General features: G+C 30.8%; 1 protein-coding gene across 1 annotated transcript; it reads right to left on the reverse strand.

Annotated features, from left to right (window-relative positions):
* Window positions 1-10309: 10309 nt before the first annotated feature.
* LOC132736474 (receptor-type tyrosine-protein phosphatase epsilon-like) lies at window positions 10310-26070 on the reverse strand. The gene is made up of 20 exons (XM_060723619.1): window positions 25359-26070; window positions 24570-24690; window positions 21884-22080; window positions 21171-21481; window positions 20720-20869; window positions 20480-20567; window positions 20081-20145; window positions 19827-19863; window positions 19089-19192; window positions 18690-18815; window positions 17623-17771; window positions 17242-17377; window positions 16684-16812; window positions 15765-15867; window positions 15542-15618; window positions 15035-15169; window positions 14456-14584; window positions 14037-14197; window positions 13054-13189; window positions 10310-11308 (listed from the first exon to the last, which is right to left on the reverse strand). The coding sequence occupies exons 1-20, from the start codon at window positions 26020-26022 to the stop codon at window positions 11225-11227; spliced, it is 3102 nt and encodes a 1033-aa protein (XP_060579602.1). The 5' UTR covers window positions 26023-26070; the 3' UTR covers window positions 10310-11224.
* Between the last annotated feature and the right edge of the window lie 1244 nt (window positions 26071-27314).

Here is a 27314-nt window from a genome sequence, read left to right on the forward strand (position 1 = left end):
TTCGTTTACATCTCAATACATATTCTAAAGAACAGCTAATTTTATATATTAAGAACTATTAAGTTGTTTACGCAATAACTTAATGAGTTATAAATATTGTCTAAAATAACGAGACCACTAATAACGGCCACGATCCTGTAAGTTTACTATGTTTACATGAAAAGCACACAAAGAAACGAATTTATCAGATACTCTCAATTTATGATGTTCAATTCCTTCAATTGATTGTCTGCTTATAATTTACATAGTTTTGCATATTTATTAAGTATCTATAAATATAATCGTCTACCGACTGCGTAGTTGTTAGTGTAAGGAATTGAGTTCATTTACTGAAACCCGACATGTTCATTAAGGAACACATATTCGAAACGTATTTCATTTATTTTTTTATTTTCTCGATATTGATAACCTCATTGATTATTCTATTGAATGTACCGCATTTTTTACATAAAAATGAATACTCGCGTGATTTTATTATGTTTGTTTTTTCCGTATTTTCAAGGAATTGAGTTCATTTACTGAAACCCGACATGTTCATTTAGGAACACATATTCGAAACGTATTTCATTTATTTTTTTTATTTTCTCGATATTGATAACCTCATTGATTATTCTATTGAATGTACCGCCTTTTTTACATAAAAATGGTTACTCGCGTGATTTTATTATGTTTGTTTTTTCCGTATTTTCAATTGCGTGTTTATGTATGTTTTTTTTTTCTCATTTATTAACTTCCTTTTCAAAATTCGTTTTGCTTAAATAATAATATTCTAAGTATTTTGTTTGTAAATTTAAAATGACAATTAGTATATAAAATAAACAACTTACATTGAGAGTCAAATGAACTGTTAAGAAATAATTGATTACAACATTATGTTTTCTATTTGTATGTGGATTTTAAAATTGGCTTCAGAAATCCGACTTCCATTTAACTAATGCGGAGGTTCTTCTAAATCCATCTCTTCTTATCACAACTGTTATTTGTTTGTAAAACCAAGGCCAATTTGATAAGTTGTTAAGGTTTTCTTTGTGTGTGTGTTTTTTTTTTTTGTTTGTTTCATAAAAGCTGTTTGCATTGAATTAGAGACTAAACCTTTTTATATCATTCGCTCACTCCGTTGTTCGAGAATTATGTACAAGAGTATTACGTATCCTATAATGATTGTCAAATATATTATTTAATCATCATTTATATACAATTTCTTACTGATGTTAAACATTTATTGCTCACTATTTAAAATTTCATATTCTCTCCTTTTTAAACAAAACGTAAATCTACATTCAATTTGCATTGTTTCTTCTGGTAATCGCTCGCCATATTTACATATCTAATACAATGGTAGTAAACTTCGTCATCGCGCGCATGCTGAATGCTCCCACTCGGACCAATTTGTGTAGAAAATCCGTCAATTCAAAGGTAAAGTACGATAATATTATAAAATTTACTAAAAGAATCCAAATATATTCTAGCACATCGAATTATATATTAAATTGTGGGTTGTTTATCAAGCCAACATAATCTCAAACCGATTTTAGTTCAGATGTAACAAAATGTTTATTTTCTGTGTTAAAACCTCTCATTGTAAGTACCTGGCAAATCTGTGATTATATATACTCTGCTTTTGTAATCGTAAATATCTGGCATCTTTTTTCATTTCTTTATTCTGTTCGAAAATTGAAAATTCAGAAATATTTTACATGATTGTGCATCTTAAGTGCGAAATGATGATCAGAAAACGTTGGTTTCCAAGCGTTCCATTTTGATATTTAGATAAAAGTTTGGTACCCGATCCTTTCTAAATGGTGAAGTAAAGAGGTATTCCTGTAGAAATACCTATCCCGGTATATATCGGAGAAGACGCTTGAGTAATTAATGCTTAAATTTTGCATTTTCGCCTATGGGAATTAACTTTAAAACGTCTTATTCTTCGATTCTTGCCGATTTAACGATTTACTTACGATAATGAATGAAATATGTTAGAATCGACAAAATAGAACAAACTAAAAACGATATTTGTCAATTTTGTTAGTATGATTTATTTCAGCGTCTAGAGCAATACCTCCAACATTGTATTGAGTTAAAGCCTTTATTGTTGTTGTCCTACGGGATCATTAAATCAAAAAACGTTTATTGTAGAACTTTGAAATCTGTATAAGCCAGTGCTAGGTGACGTGAGAGATGTTTAAGCTATCAAATTTACTTACGATCAGACTGAATCAAACCGATTCTGAAATTTTCCGCTCTTGAATTTCAATGCTCTCGAATGTCTCCCTATTGCTAGATGAGAACATATCATGAAGGTCACATAAGTCACATTAAACTACCGTTAACTGCTTTAGGTTTGAGGACATCATTTTGTTTATTCTCTGTGTTTAAACCAGGTATTGAACTAATAAATTGAACGAGCATAACAAATAAATTGTTTTGTTAGAGAGAAAACAAATGAATAAAACATTTCAAACAATTGATGTCCCAAGCGATACGTTACACATGATTAAAACTGACGTTAACAGACACTGGGGGGATTTAAATAATAGAGATAATGTCTTTTTTGCTAGTATCGGTCCAGTAAACTAACTGATTAACCGTTGCATAATTTTATCACAAACACGCATTTTAAAGCTAAATAAAACATCAATGTTTAACATTGTAACACAATTGTTTTAAAGTCGATTAAAATTACGTCAAATAATGGTAAGTCACGTGAAGATAAGCTTAATTGGCCGAAGACAATCTAAAATCAGTTTGTTTTTTGTTTAAAATTACAGGAAATAACTGCACATAAGAAGAATTTTCATCGCTCATTTTAAATTACAAATTAAAATATGGAAATTTCATTGGACAGTTTAGAACAATTGTAAAGGATAGTTCTTGCCATTCTAAAATAAAGTTTCAATGAGAGTTCTAAAATTAAAATTCAGTGGATACTTCTAGAATAAAATAAACAATATAGTTCGTTAACATTCTAGTTTATTTGCTGAGATATTGTAATTCTAATTAACCATACTTCCGCCTACAAAAAACTTTTTACACTGTGTTTAGATCTCATTACATTTTCTAGTGAACAAATAATTTTACATATTATGAACTATTAAGTTTTTTGCGCAATTATTTACTGAGTTATAAATACTGTCTAAAATAACGAGACCACCAATAACGTTCACGACTCTGTGCGATTATTATGTTTACATGAAAAACACACAAAATAAACGAACTTATCATGCCCTCAGCTTATGATGTTCAATACTTGTCCAATATATTATATGGCCATTGAAGCCTTCAATTGATATACTGCTTTTAATTTGCATCAATTATATTTTTTGCATATTATTTAAGTATTTATAAATATAATCGCCTACCGACTGCGAAGATGTTGGTGTTAGAAAATTAATTGACCGAAACCCGACATGTTCATTTAGGAACACATACATTCAAATAGTGTTTCTTTTATTTATTTTTTTTTCATTTCCTTTCTCGAAAAGAAAAAAATGAAAAAGAAAATTGATTATTCTGTCGATTGTACCTACCACCAATTTTCTTTTTACCTAAAATAGGTTACTCACGTGTTTTGTTATGTTTTATTCGTATTTTCAATTGTGTATGTATGTTTTATTTTTCTCATTTATAAACATCCTTTTCAAATTTCGTTTTGATTAAATTATAATTATTGCTAATGAAATACTTTTTAAATCTAAAATGACATTTTGTATATAAAAATAAACAATTACTTTGAGAGTCAAATAAACTGTAAATTGGCTTAGACCCCAAACTAATGAAGAGGTTTGGGTTGTTTTATCTCTTGTTATGTTATCACAATTGTTTTTATGTGTGAAACCAAGACCGGTTGACGAAGTTTTTACTGTTGTTATTCTATTCCATCATAGCTGTTTGCATTAAATTAGAGATAAAAACATTTTATACATGTATCATTCGCTCACTCCTGTGTTCAAGAATTATGTCGCAAAGTATTACGTATCCTGTAACGATAGTCAACAATATTTATAAATCATCATTTAATTAATAAATTGGTACTGACACACCTAAATTGAGTTGAATATAGCATACTTGGTACAGCAGACATATGCATAACTTACTTAAACATTAACGTAGTTAATACAGTGGTAGGATAATACGTCAACGCGCACCTGCTGAATGCTCTCAATCGGAATATTGTTTTTTTTTGTAGAAAATCCGTCGACTCGAATGTAAAATACGATTTAATTATAACAATTACAATATTACCATATAATATAGCGCACAAATTAATGGTTGCAGTACTTTGGATACTTGTAAGAAATGCTTATAGATTTATGACCTGGTTTAAGCGTTCAGCTGGTGCGCGATGACGTAGTATCCTACAATTGAATAAGTTGGAATTTATAATTCTATATACTTTGCTGTTTGAAATTGTAAATACCTGGCATGTTTTTTAATTCTTCATTCAGTTCGAAAAATGGAAATTTCAGAAATATTTCACATGAATGACATTTTTTTTTTCATCTTACGTGCGAAATGTTGATCAGGAAACATCGTTGAGTTCCGGGCGTTTACTTCGGAAAATAAAGTGACACAGGCAGTCGCCTATTCATCAAAGGTTGGTATAAACAAATGCAGCCTCGTCTGCGCATATAATGAAATATGCATATCTGTGAACTATACATTTAAAGAAGTTTCTTAAGATTGTCAAATAAATACTTTTGAAATGATCGGTTGATTGAATGCTTTAATAGACCTTAATATACAAAAAGTACAAAACAGAACCATTGTACGACTGATGTGCTCTTTGGTTTACCGACATGTTGTGTTGAAATTCTTATTGTATTTACTTATCTGATAATTAGAGTTAGACAGGTTAGGGATCAATTATATAAACGATGTCCTTTAAGTACTGCTTTCCATTTATAAATCAAATGCTCCATTAAGCACTGGTGTCCAATTTTAAATCAAAATTTCCTTAAAGCACTAGTTACCAACTATAAATCAAAATTGCCTTATAGCACTTTTGTCCGATTATAAATATAGAAACTAAAAATACTGGTTTCCAATGATAAACATAAGTACTTAAATGACTGTTTGGAGACTAACGAAGTTTTTCCAGTGGAAGAAAGCAATCAATTACAGCTATAGCCGTGGACATTTTCTTACAACCTAATCTGTCAGTTTGTAGCAATGGATACTTGGAAGAGGTTAAGTTGTCTTTTGTGAAAAGATTTTGCTTTGATATCTTGGTGAGTGATTTTTTTGTTCAACTTCATGAATTTCAAACCAATAATTTTTGAAACAATTGATTTATAAATGTGTAAATACTTTATATTTTAAAAAAATGTAGAAAGAGCTACTTATGACAAAAAAGATAACATAAATCAAAAAAAAAGAAATTTCGAAAAGTTACAATGTGAACTAAATGGATAGATGCTGTTTGCCTTTTGAAAGGACATTGTTCTTAACCTTGCCCTTTAGTAATTAAAATGTGAATATATTATTTTCTTTCAAGTATGATGTTTGAAACTGACTGATTCATTGCAGGTAAATCATCTATCTGTGATATGACAATATATATTTCATATATAGATCAAGACAGTATTTGTAAGTTGTATAGTAAGTACTGCATATGTTATAAAAGAATTTGCAAAATTAATATATGTTCTGTTGTATGTTAAAGCTCCCTATGCAAAGGAAAGCAAACATATATACTGGTATTACGAATGAATTTATGACATAGTCTGTAAGTCGGTAAATCAATAACGCCATCCGATGTCGGCCTGACTTTGAGCCTGGTTGCACATATGACGTCGGGCCGACATTGACTGCTGATATCGGACCGACTTTGCAGATGATAAGGGGCCGACATCGGACCTATATGTAACGATTGCTTTATATTTCAATGATTTTCAAGTCTGACCTGGTCGCAAATGCAATAATTCTTTAAAATATCATCGTTTCCATGTTATTTTTAGCAAGCTATAAAGGCAATTTCTGCTTTTCAGTAAAGCTATTTCATATAGAGTTCCTTACACTTTTAACCTTAAGCTAACTCAGAATTGTCTGTGAACTTCTACAACATTTCTATTTAAAGCGATGATCTTTTGCCCTCCACAAATTGCGCATGTGCGAGACAATACAACATCCTGTCATTTTTTCATAGTAACTGATCAATAACAGGCCGGTATTTATTTGTAGACGTGTTAAGCGGCAATTAAATGATACTATACCACTTTTAACAAAAGAGCCGGAAAGTAAAACAAGTCCGTTGATCTTTGACAAGGTCTATGCTTTTATAAAGCACTTTGGTTTTGTATAAAATTTAAACTTACGTCGCAATCCATGAGCTGCGCAATTGTGGCGTTAAGATGATTATTTAAGGCGGGCTGGACAACAATAAATGGTATTTCATGATTTAAATGATTAATAAGTAGATGAAATACTATAATTTACAAAGATATAAATTTAAGGGGATAACTTGAAAATAATATAATTTATTAACACATTCCGTTGTATTCTGACTCATCCCTCAGATTACAATAATGTTCCATGATTGTAGACACAAGCAGTATATTAACACGGACTTTCAAGATCACGAAAAATAATGAACTTCAATATAAATTTCCATAAATTTCAATATACATTTTAGTAGCACATATCAAGATGATTACTAAGCTACAAGCCAACCCGTTAAAGAAAACAAAAAGATTTTTAAGTGTTTATATTTTATTCATACAAGATGAAATGGTGTAATTAACAAACAAACTGAGCTTATACGTAAAGAATAAATAAAAATACACTTATTATATTTTAGATCGGTTAGTTATCGTATATCTTATTTGATATTCTACTGTAACAGTTGATTTTGTGATATATAATATAGTAAGTTTTCAGAAACCTTTGACTGTTACAAATACTTAACCAAATTATCAAATGAATTTTGGGCTTACATGGTTGTAAAAAGACACTGGTAAACAAAATGTTGAATTATGAACATTTATAAATTAAAGCACTATTGATAATGAAACATTATATAGATGATATGTGTTTGTTTTGCATGTCAAAAAGTATCAGATGTAATACGTTTACGATTGGCGTAGTCACGATTGACAGTATAAGGGCTGGTATTCACGAGTGAAATATATTTTGATCTAACATACAAATAAGATAGTCTTTCTACTAATTTCATATTGGTTTAGGTGTTTTACTGATTCTTAATATTGACATTATCAAGTCATGACGTCACATTGTTTAGTTGAAAAAAAAATCTGTAAAATTCTACGAATTTTGAAATATTATTAAAATGATATTTGCAGAAATTAATGTAATTTCCCCTGACAAGGCATGACAATACACCAGGAAATAAGTTAAGCAGTATTGGAAATTTAAAATTAGATGTGATAAAAAGCACTGTCATGAGATGTTGACTAAATTGAGCTAAGAAATAGTAATTTGATAACTAGCGGTACTAATTAAGTAAACATAAACCAGTAAATGTATGAGTTTCGTTCATTGGTATGGTGTCGGAGCACTTATAAAACCTTAACTGGTAGATATTGTTGGTAAATATTGACGATTACGTAACCTTAAATGACATTATGTAGTCAATTTTCAATAACGTGTGTAACCGCTATGTACCAAGATGATAGCTTCAATCCTTCTCCACATACTACAAGTAAGGCTTCTTATGCAATTTTTGGGTAAAAGTTGTCATTTTTGGTTCAGAGCTTGTTCCAGTTGTTGCAGGTGGTTTGTACCATTGCCCAAATAAAATTTAAAATTTCAGTTGTTGGCATAACAAAATTGAGGCAAAATGCCGGATGTGCTTAACTTATTTCAAGGTGTACATTTCACTCACGGCGGAGTCTATTTCTGACGATATTTTCACTAATATATTCCACTCATTCTTTCATACACATTCACATTTTGTCAGTAAACTGAGAAAATTATATATATATTTTTTTAATTTCACTGTTAACTTATCAAAAATAAAATTTTACTGTACACTGAAAGGCATGAAATGAAAACAGACCTTTGATATTTATCAATTATTTTACAAAGTGTCTTTAATTTTATATTTGGCGCTGTCAAATAAAATGATCAAATATAAAATTTTGTCGGATAAATCAGTAATCCACCCAAAAGCATAAAATTACGAATGTATACTTAACAAACATATGTATACAAAAGGTGCAGTTTGAAGGCCCATTATGCCTCAGAAACGAACAAATTCTTACTCCCTTAGAAACGCAAACATTAGTTTATTTTTCAAAATGTGTTCCGCTGCAAATGGTATATTATGAGATAATAAAGGGAGCCAAATCGAATACACTTATATGGCGAAAGGAGACTATGAATGAGTTTTCCGTTTTGCAGTCCAATTTTAGATCGGCATACAGTTCTGGTTACGAGTTTATTTTCAAACTGTAAATCGAAGAGATTAATTGATCAGAGCCGGGTCCTTGGGCGCGGACAATAACATTTACATCATGATATTAGAGCATGTGAATTTCTTTTCCTAAAAGTGTAGCTCTTAATGTGACATAATTTGTCCAAAAAGAAACAAAATTTAAACAAAGTAGTATTTTGACTTCCATACAAAATACGAAATCACTATAATAATTGTACTATTTGTCAATGTGCAACAGAAGAATAAGATGGCTCAGATAATTGGTAAATTACTTTCTTTTTTTGGAAACTGTAACAGTAAACCGAAACTTAAATGGTTTTAAGAAATTTAAAAAAGGCATTTCTGGGACATAATGGACCTTTGAAAATGTAAACTATATAAAATACATGGTATAAATAATAAGAAAATATGTAAAAGCATAGCTAAATCTAACTTTTTGACGATTTCAAAATAAGTGTAATAACTCGATTCGAAACAATTTGAAAATGATTTCTTATAATTTATATAAAAAGCACATTTTAAGTTATTTTAATCGTTTAAATAGCATTCACGATGGTTAAAGCACTTAAATCTGTGAATTGTCATGGCTTCACTCCCAATACATGTATTATGTCAAATATTAAGTAAAATGATATGTCATTATACCGGATGGGGAAAGGATGGCGGAGCTTGGTCTATATGCATCTAAAAATTGAACATGGTAAAACATGTTGTGAAAATTGTTCCGCTTAACCAGATGTGCAGTACAACACCATATATGAAAAAGAAAGTTGGTCATTCACAGGGCATCGTTTGTGGTCGAATTTTGTAAAATCTCTGTATTTTGAGTCCGTTTAGCGACATATTTTCTTAATACGCATTGCATTTTTTTGGACACACCATAACCCACAAGAATTTATCGACGAAGAATGCATTGAAACCTGGTACGAAATGGGTAAATATTTGGATTAGCCAGGACAATAGAAATCACGTTTCGATTTTCTTAAAAAAATAGTTTTATATGAATCAAACTTTTCCTATATTGGCCTTCTTTCTATGTCACATATGGTGCTATAGTGCACATCTGGACCAGCCAGCGGAAATTCAAATATTTTACTGCCGATGCTCAATTTTAAGATCCATATTAGCTTCACCCCCATCCCCAATGAATTAATGCAAATATTATTCAAAATGACTGCATGCATTGTAACAAAACTTAGTATACATTAGTGCCAATCACGTTCACATTTTTGAAGAAAAAAGATCCTGTTTATAAAATGTAAACTTTAATTAGTACAGTAACGCTTGGTATAAAATAAAATATCTTGAAAATTATGTTAAAAGTGTATTTCAATATACATATATTTAATGAAGTAAATACCTGCATAATCAAATTTAACAGAATCTATAAGCGTATTTAAGTAAGTCACTTTTACATGGAAATGCTAAACATTTCGTATGTATAAGGCTCTTAATTGGAAAAGCCAAGAAAGAAAAAATAAATTATCACGGAGTATTTCCTGCAAATTCGCATGAGTCAAGACAGTAATGAGTTAAACACATTGAAAAAGGTTAGGGGGTAACCATCCTACTTCATTTTTTTTAAATCAATTTACTTCAACTTAACCAAACACCGTTTAAGAAAATTCTATGAGATTCTTTCTATGCCTAGGTAAAAAAAGTTAACAAAATTTCCAAAGAACTATATACATTTTTTGTTGCAGCTTTTCACTAATATGTTATATCTTAAAGAAATGAATTTCATTGTTGTTGCATATGTTAATATAAATCTATTGTTTAAAAACAAAATATGCTTATAATAAATACTATTAGTTAGTTTTTATTGTTTAACCGAAATATAAATGTTTCAACTCTCTAGGAATATCAATAATGTATTGTATATTTTGAAAACAAGATATGTAGAAACATACGAGATACGTATGTTTTCGTTTTCTTCCACATTATTTATCAATTCGACATGTAATAAAATATTCAATAAAAAGGGAAAATGTCAAATAAAACATTCAGTATTATCAAACCAATGAAACAACAACAAATTATTATATAACAAGTGTGTGTTTCTTGAATATAACTTTTTTCAGTCAGAGTTTTTCGCCTCCTACAAATTTTGGCTCTTTGGATCCTCGAAATGTTGAAATAATGTGGTACCCTTCTGTATAGAACCTTCTATGTCACTGTATATTTGTATATGTGAATATCGCGTATTTCGTCATTCGTTTATTATAACAGGGCAGCATGTACAAAATGGTGACATTAAAGAGTCAAAAGTTAAAACGTCCTTTCCATCCAAAACGACAAGGCAAATAGCGTGCATGTTCCCTGCCTGAGCTGTTTAAATGATAAGATATTCCTTTCCGCCTCTTAGCACAAACCTCAACAGGACTGTCCTTTTTAAAGTAGTGACCACTTTAAAACACCAGTATATCGACGCCTTAGTGCAATGACGAAACAAGTCCTTCTAAATTCAGTAGCAGTTTATCGGTTATTGCACTAAGGTGACGAAATATTCTTTGAAAGTAGAACTTTTCAAAGTGTATGGCTTTTCCTTGGGTAACACCTCTCGGTAATATGCAATACATTTGTCTACCAAAAGGTATTCCTCTGTAGAGGTTGTACTGATCATTAGCTGGTAATAGGTAGGTTCTTATAGTCTTCAACAAGTGTTAAAATTTGATCAAACGGAAAAAAAAATATAAAGGGTAAAGAACTCTGATAAAATGTAGGTAAATGAAGCAGGTGATATAAAAATAAACTTCAACATCAATAACAAACACCTATTTACAAAAAAATACATGTTTGATTTTGTCGTCAAGAAAAACTGTCTTTGAATATCTATGTCTTCAGTTCAAAGTTTGAGTAGATATCGAATGTTCGTAAATACTCGTTGACACAATGATGGCAAAAAATGTACTGTTCCTGGAAATAGAATGGTTGACAACGATGAGAGAAAAATAATTGTTTAATTATAATGAGGATAAAAATGTACTGGTCCTGAAAAAAGAATGGTTGACTATGAAGACAGAAAATGAAATGGTCCTAACATAGAATGGTTTACAATGATGACAGAAACTGCACCGGTCCTGACAACAGAACGGTATACAATGTTGGCAGAAATGTATTGGTCCTAAATAAAAAAATGATTTACAATAATGACAAAATTGTACTGGTCCTAAAAAAATAAAATGGTTTACAATGATAACAGAAAAAGTAATGACCCTAATAACAGAATAGTGTATACAATGATAAAAAAAGCTAAACTTCCCTTGAAAATAGGTAGTATACAATAATAACATGTACTGGTCCTAAAAAAAGAATGGGTTTATAATGGTGACTGAAAATGCAATGGTCCCAAAATAAAATAGTTTACAGTGATGACAGAAAATGTACTGGTTGCAATTAGAGAGATCAGTGACCACATGTTTCGCCTGATGAAATCTAATTGCATGTTGCAGCTACTATGTAGCAGAAAACAAAAAATCATTAATAGGGCAAAACGCTATTATTATTCAAGTGGAATAAATCAGCCAAAATCATTCAACCGCAAACCTCGATTAATTAGGTACCTATCAATTTTGTACAAATTCATTAAAGTTGCAAATTATAGTAGAATAAGAGACGTAGCCAAAACTTTAGAAATAAAATTTATTAAAGGGACATAACTCTAACAGAAATCTTTGAACGATGACGATGATATGCACAACTAGAGTTGGTTCTGATCAGTCCTGTATCGTTTGGATGACATTGCACCAGAAGTTTTGAGGATTAGTCATGACAACATTTGTGACGGACAGATAGACGGATGTACGAAAGGACAAATGGACTGACAGACTACAAAAGTGATTCCTATAAGTTGTGGCTACTTTGTAACATGAATTAGCTTCTGCGTAGCTTGTAACATTAAAATAATTGACAGGCTAAAACAAATTTTTTATTCAAGGGGCATAACTGAGCAAGTATTTTAGCTACAATCAATCTTGTAAAGTTTAAAAGTAACCTTAAATATCAAATCATTGAAAAGGCTATAACTCTGACAAAATCATTCAACCGGACAATGCCGATGATATGCACAACTAGATTTGGTACCATATTTCTGTAAAGTTTTGGTTAAATTGTGACGGACGGACGGTTAGATGGACAGACAGACTTGACGCTACTCTGTAGCAGGCGACACAAAAACAGAATGGTTTACAATGAGGACAATATTCTGGTCCTGCGAAAATCAAAGTTAACAGTAACGACAATAGATATACTGGCACTGAAAACAAAAGTAGGTAGGTTTACATGAATGACATAAAATGTACTGATCGTTTAAAATGAATGCATAGCAACGAATACAGAAATGTACTGACCTGAAAATCAAATATTTTACAAGTGACAAATATTTCAAAGGAAGCAAATTTTATACACATTATTTTAAAACTGAAGGAAGTGTTTAGATATACGTACACTTCGAGAGATCAATATCGATTTATTAAACTAGTTTTTTTTTTGTTCTAAACAATCCGTATTATAAATCTTTTGTATTATGATATTTACTAATGTACGGGTCCAATAAAATGAATTCTCTAGTAAAATAACATCTTTTAAATGACTCAATTATGATTGATACTAAGAGAGGATTAGCGCGATAAGATGGTATTATCAATTTGTCTCCGACTTACTTTATCTGGTATAGCCACATGTCTTCTATATTTTACTTGTCGTACGGTGTTTGCGACACTCACTTCCTGGTCAATTTGTGTTTTCTCCAACAAAGTTGATACAACACAAAATAATCCCCCTTTTTTGGCTCCAGTTCTGCAACACGTGATGAATAAAATAAAGTGTTACAATTTCACACTGACAGGTTAAATAAAACATTTGAATAAATTTTACTAATTATTTTACGGACACAAACAAAAATTATATTTATTATTTACACTATATATTTTATTGTCAATGACATATTTTAATATTATGATAAATATATAAACAAATTAAATATCTTTTTTTAGAATTTTATGAATTTTGATATCATCAAAATTTGTAAAACGGACAAGATGAAATTTAAAACAATGCGAAACACCAAATAATTAATCAATAATTGTCCGCTGACAGCGCAAACCACTTTTCTGAGTGCTGGATAGTAACATAAAAAAAACATAGAAAAGGGTGCATAACTCTGTGAAAAGGTAAACAAGGGCCACCAGGGGTAAGGGTCTTACTTGAAAAAATTCGCATAACTTTGCACACACACAAAAAAAAAAAGAATTGGCTTGCGTTTTATCTAGTTTGGAATTAAAAGCCTTTACAATTTCCGAGAAAAATTGATCTTAACGAAAGGTTAAGTAACGCCGACTAAAAATGTTGAGCTAAAATGCTGCAGGTCAAGTTTGATTGGACATATTTAGCGTCATACACGTAAATACAAGCTACCGTCTACAGCCCCTAGCATCGGTTAAATCAAAATGTGTCTTTTAAAGTATGAACAATTTTGTGAGTGTAAATATTGAACAACAAAGTGTTCTGTCGTTTGACGAAGTATTATGTACATGGCTAAACAATCCCAACTGAGAAAAGTCATGTCATGTTATTTTTCCAATTTCTATTCAACGATTGACAGTTTACTTTTTGAAAGCAAGTTTTCTCACTTAGGTCAACTTACAAGCAATGGATCAGCATCGGTCGGTTTGTGTCAGTTCCGCTAAATTTTAGTTCCATATCTTTAACAAACTGTACAAACTTGACGGGCTCTTCAGGAATGCTCTTGTTGTTATCCCATTGTATGTACTGAACATGTGGAACTATAAGCTCTTCTGATCCAGACTAAGTATTGTTATTATATAAAGAAACATTAATGAAGCCAAACGTCCAGTGCAAAGTAAGATATGACGTGGTTATCAGCAAATATAGTCGCAAAATACACGTATTTTAAAACTATTCAAAAAGAAAAAAAATCCTATATTAATATGAAGTATTCATGAATTATTCATACAGTTTATAACATTTTTCTATTTAAAAAAAAGATGATCAACCCAGAATGACCATATATGGAAAATTAGATTTTTTTGAAAAGCTACATACTTTGCTTTTATATGATATTTTCATTTTCTTTAACTGATATTGGTCTGTCCCATCTCCTCGTTCAGTTTTTATCGTAAAGGCCCCTTTTCTTAACGTTTGGTTATCCACAGGGCAGTAAATTCCAACGTCCTGAATCAAATTAACGGGATTTATACAAAGTTATATATATGAAGTGCAACATTACGAGAGATGTTCAAAAATGTAATATCCATTTTCATAGAGATATCAAAAAATGATCGCGATGCTTTCGTATCCCTATGAACAAAGCAATAGATTAGGTTATTAACTTGTATAAGTTATAACAGAAAATCAGAATAAATCGTCACTAAAACGTTTAAACTGTTTTTTTTTCTCTTTTTGTTGTTGTTGTTGTTTTTTCAATAGTTTTAGAGCTGATTTAACATTATGTGCCAATCGCTTTAGTGTACATAACAAACACTATATTTTCTATTCAAGTGCTTTGGTGTGATTTTGATTGAAATGCACACACATTTCACATCTATACTGAAAAGAACTTCAAACTTTACAATAACAATTACTTATTAAGCATAAGAGTAGGAAAATTTATATAAAGTTTACCTTATTTCCTGACAACGTTGTTTCCATACCGATGACGCATGAAACCTTTTCTTGAACAATTAATGTAAGAAAGTCCTCAACCGTGTCTGGTAAAGGAGTTTGTGCTATCAAGAAACGATTCACGTTTTTGAAGCTCTGTAAAGGCAATTGAGTACAAGTAGCTTAAAGACAGATTAAACATCGTTTATCAAATAAATAGAGAGCGTAAAAAGATGCTTCCAAAACTGATTCATTTCCTGACATGTGTTAACAGGGTTTTTTGTCTCATCCAATATGATATATACTCAAACCAAGTTTTACCGTGTTTGAAAATGTCCACATATTTTACTTACGACGCTTCCACAGCTCGATAAATCCTATCCTTGTAAAATTTACTGTGTCAAATTCCAGATAATTTAATTGCAACAGAAAAAGATTTTTCCTGAATGTTCGCTTTTATCTCTTATCTCTATTACATGTTTTAATGACTAAATATTACTTATAAAATTAAACACACAAATTACTTACATTTACGTACACTGCATTACTGTAATCTGATTGACCTAGAGTTTTAGCCATGAATAGCCGAGGTCTGTTACGATCTCCTACAACATAAAAGTACATGTAAGTACACTTTTAAAATGTTCCTTAGGTCAATATTAGCATCGTACTGATAACTTATAAATAAACATTATATCAAATGTACTGTAATACATAATAAAAAACAAAAGTCATATTCCTGCTGCCTTACCTGGGATATCAGCACCGTTTCTGTTCTTATTTACTAAAGCCTTGTTTCGTTTAACAGCTTCCTGTTCATCATCAGATCTTTGTTCAACAGACGCTTGAAGCTTCTATATCAATTAAGAGACAAAATGATTGCTTATATTACACATTGCTAATAATACAAATCAACATAACATAATTTTAGTAGAGTTTATAATCATACATTAGCAGGTCAATATCATGCGTTAATAATTCACAAACTAAAACGGTGTAATCCAGATTTGGTTCCATCACAGATGTGTTCATGGAGCGATGGCGACAAACCATCGACACCTCCGTGACATTGATTCAAAAGATTATTAATATGTGAGTTTTAATTTTTAATGTAATGTTATGGTTTTTTTTAAGGATAACATGATTGCATGCATTGTTTTTAAGTATTTAAAAGCTATTATAAAAAAAGTTAAAACATGCTTGGTACACATATTTTACTAGCACAAAGGCATGTCTTTTTAACTTGGCATTAGAAATAAGAAAAATCCTAAAGGCTTATGTATTGATACAGCACAGCGTTAATAATATAAGAAAGAATAACCAGCGAATAATTAGAGTCGGCATAACAACAACTTTGAGGAAAAAAGATCTTTTGAAAGGAAATCACACTTATTTATTAAAACCTTATTTCATCAAGTGTTTTTATCATTCTTTTGTAATAGCTGCTGCTTATGTTTATTTACATTCACCATTTTATTCAATATCTATTTGCTTGTGATTCACATGACTAGAACGGTATATATGATGGTAGAAAATTGCCTGATTTGAAATGTTCAACTGTTTTCGAAAAGGGGTTCATTGAAACATATTGGGCTTACACTTTGTGACTTTAAAAGAAGGGAAGTGCACAAAGAAAACAAGTAAAATTTGTAATAATGGAGTAAACATACCTCAAACATATTTCCAAGATGAGCTTCAGTATGCGTCTTCATATAGTCACTAAACACAGAGGCCTCAACAGCTTTACTGTCAAAGGTCAGAGTGTGAACTAAGGCGTTATGAAGGTACTGGTATTGTTCCTGCAATTGTTTAAGAACGATTTACTGGCCATTTTAAATCTATGCACATTCTTGATATCACAATTATAAAATATTACTTCTATCGTTTGCCATCATGCATCTGGCATGGCAACTGCCCGATTTTGCCTGTTGCTTATTTCTATATGAGGCTAACCTCACATATTCTAACAGACCTTTCTCAATAGCTTATAATCTATTTTTACAGCCTTTAAATTCTACAATTTTATCTCATATCATTTTCTAAGTTTCTATTTAAAACGAAACATTTATTTATTCAGCAAGCCTCGCCCTTTTACGCAAATATCAGCCTCGCCTGATAAAACTGTTATCAAAAGACAAAAGCATGTTATTTTCTATGAAAATGATCAATAACATAATGTTAATTCAGTCCAACACTTAACAAAGGATATGAATCTAATGATAACTTACAGCTGTTTGTATCATGTTTACCCTCTGTTCTCTCATATTCCTTACAAATGCGTATATATCTACTGCTCCCTCGGTCTCGCCCTCATTTGTTATACTATCTAAAGCAATGTACGTACCAGTTCTACCTATTCCGGCGCTGAAAACAAAAAAACATAATAATCGTGTTTTTTTTCCCCAAAAATACTTGAAGATAGAGTGGTTTTACCAGATCGTTTACATTACATAGACAGTAGAAATGTTCGCAAATACAATATTAAGACTAATGAATACTGTTAGTGGATGGATAAATTTGAAATAATTAGATTAACCTTATATAGTCACACTAAACGTAATAAACAATGGTTAACCAAAGATAATGATATGCCTTCATATGTATACTACCTGCAGTGTACAAAAATAGGGCCATCTAGTTTAGTCTTAGTACTGTTAACCTTCTGTCTAAATTCTATCAAACTCGTGACGTCATCAGGCGTTCCTTTGTCAGGCCAAGCAGTAAAATGAACTTGAACTATTTCTCTTTTGATAGAATCCTGAGGAAGGTAGTACAGTTAATATTGTTAATGTCTTCAAATGTAATATACAATCAAGCAATAAATACTACTGTGTAAGTGAGCATAAAATTATAGAGTTGATGTTTGAATTGTTAAATTATATTGAGATATTTCAACAACTACTTAGCATACTTCATTATGAACGCAATATTAATTATTTTGTTTACGTTTTGCTGTACGAATATTAGAAATTTCAACATAATTTTAAAATAATAGAATATAATTAAGATAATAGACCACAGAATTGTTTTGTAAAGTCCATTAGTTCTATATAAAACATGTGTTTTTAGTAAACCCCTGAAGATATAAAGAAGTTACAAAAAAGATAATTCGGAAAATATTGATATAAAAGTTATGAAAATTGACACTTATTACATGCATTTAATATTATATGGGACTTGACTTAAAACTTAAAACCAATATTTTATATAAAAAGAAATTCAAGGGGGGATAGCTCTGGAAATATTCATGCTAGTGTTATGAATCTTGTCATACATGATTCGGGTGAAAATAAGCAACAAATATTACAAGGTTTTAACAGATGCCGTAAGAAATAAAGATGTTATATTAAAAATAACATTTTAAATATAAATTTAAAGTTCAACAAAAAGTGTGCTAGAATTATGAATAATTCTACATCATGTGACCGGGGTAGGATAGATCTCCATATACTTGGTATAGTCTAGCTTAAACTAGATCAATATCAGAAAGGCAACATAATAGATGGTTCAGATACTTGGCCAATGAGTTATTTGATAGGGACTAAAACAGCAACACCAAAAGTAAAATGCTAATGCAAATAATAATAACGTTTCCTGGGCACAATGGGTCTTTCAATCGAATTATTCTATAGAGGACTACATTTCATTGTCGGTGTATTGTGTTATTGAGATTTACCTTTTGAACACTAAATGATCTGAAAGTATAGTCGGCGTAGTTCTCTTCAGTATGACACGTGACTTGTATGTTAGCAAACATGAGACTGAAATCTTTCTCCGGCCAATACTGATCACATTTTGGTACCTAAAAGGAGAAAATTGTGATTATAATCAAATCAATATTTAAATCATTGTATACTTTCAATCATGTAAAGATGATTTTATCTGAAATTGATTTTTTTTTAATCTTGCAAAACTTTCTTTTCATTTATTCAATTATCTATCAAATAAATTTGATAATCGTTTTGAGAGAAATGCATTACATATTAATACGTATTTCACAATAGAAACTTATTTTATAAAACTAGACAAAGTAATTTTAATAAACTTGATAAGAGGTCAAAACTCGAGAACTCACTCCGCCTTCCTCAAGGTTTGTCAACATAACAATTTTTCCGACATGTTCCTGCCAAACCATTATCCAAAACGCTGACATATCGCCCATGTATTTAAAGGTCGGACCTATTGTGTACAATTATCTATTTAGACATATTTTTAAAATGTTGTATATGAAATAGGCTTTACTTCAATGACGATAACAGAACTATCAACAATGATTCAGTTATAACTCTTCAGTATTCACTTGCGATATTTAAAAAATGTATTGTCATAAACAATAACATAAAATATCACAGTATATCAGTCTACATATCTGTCAAACATTGCCACTCTATACAGGGATATACGAGACATTTACGACACGTATACTAAACTAATTTGAACACTTGAAACAGGATGAATCTATTAAGTTAGAATATCCATGACCATCAATTAAAATTCAAGAAATTGTAATGATAATACAAAGAACACTTATGGCATGTATGCTCATGATGATAAATATCTTAGAAGAAATATGTTATCCATGGTTAGACTTGGCAACTTCTCACAATAGTTTACCTAAAACAGTTGTGTATAAAGCACAGTTAAAGTTGCAACTCAGTACAAATATATTTGTTACTCTAAAATACTATACTCAACAGAATACAGACACTTTATTTCTTATCAGAATAAATATGTGAATAACCCGGAAATATAACTACACATATTAAGTGAACAAAGTCAACCGTAGAGTTTGTAGATAAATAAAATAACGTACCAATCGAAGCAATGTACGCTTTATTCTTGTTGTATCCCTGTAAAAATATAATAACATTAATGCAATATGAAATATTTAATTCTATTCATTTTAAATGTGTGTTGTTCACTCAGTTGAAGCTGAGCATTTTCGAGAACATCGATGCTTCTCTTTTATCTATATATTCGTTAGAGATAAGGTGAAAATAAGCTCCAATAAGAATATTAGTTTTATTCACTTTTGGTTCATAGTCATAATACCATTGATCAACTTACATCTATGTAGCTGGCGTTAATATAGTCTGAGTCACCTTCTTTCAAAACAACACGGGAATCATCATCTGAAAACAATATCATATTTAAAATAAAGATCTATAATATAACTTTAATACTTAGCAAATAACATACATTTTGTAACGTTACTACAAATGTTAACAAATAGCTTCAAGAAGGAAACGACTACCAAAAAGAATATTTACCCAAATCTTTCTTGACTTTTAACACGTATAATGTATTATTTTTTCCTTTTCCAAAAAGAAAATAACAAATTGCATTTTGAAAAAGTGATTCCTCAGTAACCAAAAGTACTTGATGATCCAAGCAGCACCAAAAGACAGAAAAAATAACTATATTGATAAAGATCTAATGTTATAATTTACAAGGGGAAAAACTCACATGGATAAATCCCTTTGTAGCGATTTTTAGAGCGGTTTTCCCTTTTCTGGGAGTCAACATATGGCTTGATCAACATGGCTGGTAAAGACTGAAAAACACAATACAGCAAACACTGCCAACATTTTACTACGATCATATATCATTATATATCTATATCTTTTATCAGGCATATCTAATATACAGACTATCTATAAATTGAAATTTATCAAAGATTACTTATAATGGCTAATGCATAAGTACCTGGAACTCATCAACAAAATCTTTTTTTGTCTTCTTGGCAACAAATTCCGGTAGTTTATCAATAGTTATTTTCCTCTTTATAACAGCTGCCACATTGTAGTATGTGTCTACATTATCAAGTTCTGCTGCCTTTTGTTCTTCTAGGAATACCTACAATTGACAAAACATGTATACCCATGTTTCAAATATTCTCGTAAAATAATTTCAATCATTACTTTTATCAACCGATTAGTTTGGAATTGATATCAATAACTAATAATAATTTGATGCATACATAATACATGATATAAATATAGAAATTAAGCTAGGAATAGAACAGCATCAATAATAATAAAAATAATTACTGATCCTAAAACCACAAATGTATGGTAACGTTAACACTTTTGAATGTAGAAAACCATATCAATACGTAACAACTTATATATAAAGAAAAAATACAGAAACTGCTTACTGATTTAGATCTGCTAGACAAGCGGTCAATATCCTCCTCTATTTCTAGAGCGGCATCATTTTGAATGTGTGAAACGTTTGATGTCGGTTGCATACCAGTTGGTCTTGGAATTACATTGTTGTCATACTTTTTGGCAGGTTTAGACGCAATGGGAGGTTTCTTGATTTTGTTCGTCTTGACCGTTTCTGTTTGACTGGTGTCTGGTTTCTCGTAGGTAGGATTATTAACTGTTACTTCTGTTGAAGTTTTGTTTAATGATTTTACTCCTTCTGTTTTTCTCTTAGGTTTGATAGGTTTGGCATATACGTTATCTATAATAATTATTGTTGCGTTGCAAAACTAACATAAGGCGATAGTTTATTATGATAAAATGAAACGGGGACATTCCTTAATATCACGAAAAATTTAAAATGGAAGACTTGTTTTTAAAATATGTTTATGAAATAGGTGAATGAACTGAACAACGACATAGTTATTATGTATCATAGGAAACAGTTGTGATAATGAAAAATATCGTTCCTTTAATTGCGTACCGTTATTTTATCGCACCAAACCCCAGCGTGCACCGGCAACTAATTATACAGCAATTAAAACAAGATGATTGTTATACAGTGACTATGCACAAATCTGGATAAGAAAGTGGAGATCAATAGGGAGGAATGAAACATCAAACCTGAACCGATATTGCAAACTATAGAGCGAAAGACAATTACCCGATTCTTGACTTTTCGTCGACAAAACAGCATCTTGTATTTCACTGTAATTAATGTTTTCTCTTTCTGTTTCAATGTCATCTGTATGGTTGTTTTCAGCCGTCATATGGATGTCATTTATCTCACTGTATGTCATATTTGCATCTTCTGTTTTAGTTCCTTTGTTATTATTGTCTTGTTTGTCCCCTCGTCGACGCCTGAATTTATCAAGCATGATACATTGCTCCCGCATATAACTTATCTGATATTATTATGATCCCACTTTAATATAAAATAAAATTAAGGAAAGAAAAAAAAAACGCTGCGTCATACAAACCTTTACAAATTAAACAATATCAAGCAAAATCGTTTAATCGTTTTGAGATAATATGATGACATTTTTTATTTTATTTTTCCGGTGATTACAATTTTAATATAAATATGTACGAACGAGTGCATTATAGAAATTGACACATTAAAGGAACTCCACTGAGGTTTATAAGCCTAAAAACATAACATTTTAATTTTTCACAAAAATGAACATTAGCACTTTAAACAGAAATACAAATTAAATATAACTAAGAAATATACAAGAAAAACATTGAAAATCGTATGTTTGTGCTATTCGCATTCCGATTTGATTGAAAAGTGTTTAAACGCTTTTCAATTTTGGGTCATTTTTCACTTTTATAATAATTATTCTGGAAAAACGGAGCAAGCTAATGATCTGAAATTTCGCACATAAGTTATATGTATAGATCTACTTCAAATGGAGTAATAATCTTAAAAAAATATTTCCAGTCCCGTCATGTCAAAAAACCTCAGTGGAGTCCCTTTAAACCGAGAATTAACATATATTTTTTTCCGTATTTTCAATGGACCATAACTAAACAACAGACCTGAAAATATCATGACATTTACTGTTAGTCATGACCACAATGCATTCATATGTAAATCCATTTAAATTTAAAAATAACTCTTTACAAATCATGTGACTATAGAAACGTGTATGTAACAAAGGACCAAAACTTATCTTACGCATTGGAGTTCAATCTCGCTAAATGTGAATTAAGTCTTTATCACAATACTCATTCGTGTCCTCTTTTATAAATAGTAACACATAAAAAATGAGAAAATTGTATTAAATATTAATGTAACAAAGGTACACAATCGGGACGACCATTTTCTTAAAACTTGCCAAGTTTTTAATTTACAAAAGGTGAACATGGTCGGTATTTGCATATGAATTTATAACAATTTATTGTAAGTTTCATTTAACATACCAACCAGTTTATAGATATGCATGTAGATTCATTCGGTAAAATTGGTAAATCGACTTACAATTGACTGACAGGTTATTTGTTTCATTTTCACGATTGATAACAATTGGTTCTTATTTTTTTTGTAACAGAATCAATCTGTAGAATAACTTATATTTAATATAAATCTAATATATAATTTCATGATACATATACATGATTTTTGTTTAGGTGGATTAAAATTATTGTTGTTGAATCTAATGGTACGTGCTCCATTAACTGTGATAATTTGCTCAAAAAATTAGAAAGGGACTCTAGTTATCATCCGGAAACTATATTTTTTGTTTTACGAGTAACGGTGACCTTAACCGTAGTTAGGTTTGCACATATCCTTGATGTATACCAATTTTTATAAAAATATTTAAACCAATCCTGGTTTTATTTTTAAAACCATTTGGTTATCTTTTTAAAACCTTCTTTTCTATTTTTAATAATGCTGACATTGATTTAAGTGGGTATAAATATAATTCAAATCGCGATTTTTTCATAAGCTTGCTAAATTCTATGTTTGATTACAATATCTCATCCTAAATCTAGTTATCATCTGGAAACCATTTCTTTCTATTTTTAGTAACAGTGACATTTACTTTAAACATATGGAGTCCAAAAGACACCCAGGCCAGGTATTTTCATAAGTTTGCTATATGCAATGCTCGATTACAATATCTAATTCCAAACTAGTTTTCTTTTGGAAGCTTTTTCTATTTAAAGTAACAGTTACATTGACTATAGAGTTAGGGCGTAATGCAAGGTCACTGTAAGATCTTAGAATACAAGATCTCATTCCTAACAAACTCACAGATCTAAACATAACCTCTTAGAATAGTTAATGATTTAAATGATTTGTTTTTAAGATAAAAATAAATATATTTAGTGAATTAATATTTTTTGATTAAAAATAACTTTAAATAAAGCTATCTTATAAGTTCTTCCATTTATATTGCGTCAAAATGTATTTGTTTTCAAAGGCACATTATGCCTCAGAAACAAATAAGCTGTTTCTTTCTTTCGACAGGGCAGATATGAGTGTTATTACCATGCGATGTTGGTTTTAGAACTCTAACCCTAACGCTTATTACTTTAAGAAAGAATTGCTGAATATAAAGTTGTGTGTAATATAAGTAACCAAATAAATACAAAGTATTGATTTTCATACAAAGTAATAAATCTAAACAACTTTACTGAATGCTAAAAAGTAATAGAAATAAAATATTGTTCAATTGATTTTCCAATTAAAAACTTTTTTTTAAAATACAATGTATAAAAGGAAACCATAACTAAAAAGCTTTTATGAAATAAAAATAAAAAACATTCCTGAGGTATCATGGGCCATAAAGCTTAAAATATGTCTGATTATTTTAAAATTTGTGTAAACAACTCGTTCTTACCTTTTGATCAGTATTATAGTTATTACAATGACTAAAATCACAATCAATATAAGTACACCACCAGCTGTTGCTCCAATGACAACATTCATGTCGCCATTGCCCTCTTCTTTCAATTCAAGAGCTAAAATACAAAAGCTGCATTTAAGGGCACATTATTGTCAACAGAATAATTCATATTTCAGATATTTATTATTTGAAAAAATAATATTAAGATGATATTAGGAAATATTGTTAATGGAGTTTTCTAATTGTAGTCGGGTGGCAATGTTGGGTGAGCAAACTTTAACAGCTTTAGCAAACTTCAAGATTATTTCTTTAAAATTTTGTCAAAATCTAAAAATCGATTGAGAAGAAGGTTTACTTATAATTTTATTTCTTTATTTAGCTGTGGAGCTCATCTTACTCAATCGACCGGATCGATATGAATAATTTAAAATAAAAGATTTTCTTATGATTAGTTTTCTAACGTTTTATCACACAATCTCCATATTGGTTGAGGTTGGTCGTATTAAGGTTTTTAGCAAAGTGTTTGAGCAAAACCAAAAAGGATCAAGTAAGGGTCAATCCTGCATTATTTCATTATAACATTGTATCGGCTAAGCGATTTAGAAAAAAGATGCTGTTATGGTAAAAATGCTCACGACGGAAGACATACGACGCGGACGAACGCCGCACACCAGGATATCAAAAAAGTGCTCTGGTCCGCTTGCGTAATAACATAAGAAAATGTTTTGTACTGATACATGTACATTATACCAGAGGAAAAAATTCAAAGATTAGGAAACGTACTCTGAGAGCACTTTGTCCCATTGTGTCCGGCCTTACATCCATGTAAGCAATTCCCGTTTTCTCTGCCACAAATAGAATTCGCACAGTACGGGCTACATTTCAGATCGCAAGCTTCTCCGTAAAAACCATCTACACACCCTTCGCTGCAATTTCCATACAGTTGATTACAGTGACCATCAAGGCAGTTAACATTGCATTGCTCATTACATATTTGTCCATGAAATCCTTTGACACATAATGAGCAAATGCTATTCGAGGAACAATTTAAGCAGTTTGTGGGACATTGCTGACAGGTATTTCCCCAGTGCTTTTCCACACATGCTGAACAATTTGTCAACGAATAACAGGCTAAGCAGGTTGTCGAACAGTTTAGGCCGCAATTGTCTCCAAACTTTCCATCGATACATTGATCACATTTTCTTCCAGTAAACAACTTCCTACATTTAGGGCAGTCACCATTGTCAAAGCAGCTATTAAAGTCACAACCGACTGAGCAGGATCCCGTGCAGTCTATTCCATATTTTCCAGACTTACAACTATAGCAAACACCTTCAGTGGTACAATTATTGTTTGCACATCCGATTGGACAGTTAATGTCACAATTTTGACCATATAGTCCCACTTGGCATTTCTCACATTTGTTTCCAAGAAAGCCAGTTTGCATTTGAAGCAGTGTCCATTGCTATCACACATAGGATCCAAACAATCTCTTGGACAATTTTTTTTCACAATTTGTACCGTATTTGTAATCATTGCATTTGTCACACTTTTCACCTGTGAAACGAGTTTTACAGAGACAATATCCGTTACTTTTATTACAATCACCATTTAAGCAACCATGGCTTACAGTTGTGTTCGCATGATGTCCCGTAGCGTCCTCGAACACAAGCTGCACAAGTGTTATATGAAGTACAAAGATTTGCATTCTTGTTTACAAGAATATCTACAATCATTAAAATAATGATTGTACTTCCCCGTCAATACAAGCAGTACATCTTTGTTGTGATGAGCAGGAAATACAATTTTCCCGTTACATTTATGACAATACTCATTTGCCAGATAATAACCATTGATGCATTCAGTACAAAAAATACTTTGACGTACATGTTTTACAACCACTGTCGCATATAGGGTCGCACGTTCTATACCATATGTTTTCTTTGTAGTTGAAGGTTGATTTGATGATAAAGCCGCTTTTACATTCCTGACAAGTATGGAATGATGAGCATGTCTTGCAGGAAGCAGGACATGCATATTGGCAAGTGGTAGTTTCTACACTATTAAAGTATTGTTTTCCATTGTAATATCCGTCTTTACAGACATCACAATTATTCCAATTGGAACACGTCTCACATCTGTTTGGGCATTCTTGACACCATTCACCGTAATATCCATCCTGACATTTGTCCGCACGTCCATAGTTCTTTACACTTTAGACAATGGTCTCTACAAGAATGTGTACATTTTAGGACTGAAAATATCGTCACGACACCCGTTATAACAATAATCTTGTATATTGTGAATAATATGCAAACTGCCTGCGCCATAGTTACAACATTGGCATGGTTTGCATTCGTTAAGTGTTGAACCTGTTCAATGATAAATTGATATTAAAACAAAACAAATCCATATCAGTTTTGCATGAATTATCGTACATAACAGCTGCCGAATAGAAGGTATTTCTGCGGTATAAACGTATTATCTAGACATCTAGGTCGACTATATTTACAAACCTAAAACAAAAACGTGTTTGTTAAATAAAAATATCCCCGGCCCAGATTCTTGTCAGTATAATAATTTTGAAGATTGTTAACACAGTTATATAGCTCGAGAGAGTCATGGCGTTTTGTTATTGTGAAAACTCTAATTGGCAAATTATTGCTATGACGAAGTTGAAAACTAATCAACTTACTTTACTAAACTTCATTTAAATATATAAAAATGCAAGACCTTTCC

This window comes from Ruditapes philippinarum, unplaced genomic scaffold (genome assembly GCF_026571515.1).
Source record: "Ruditapes philippinarum isolate M1 unplaced genomic scaffold, ASM2657151v2 ctg491_1_1_1_1, whole genome shotgun sequence".
NCBI classification, from domain to species: Eukaryota; Metazoa; Mollusca; class Bivalvia; order Venerida; family Veneridae; genus Ruditapes; species Ruditapes philippinarum.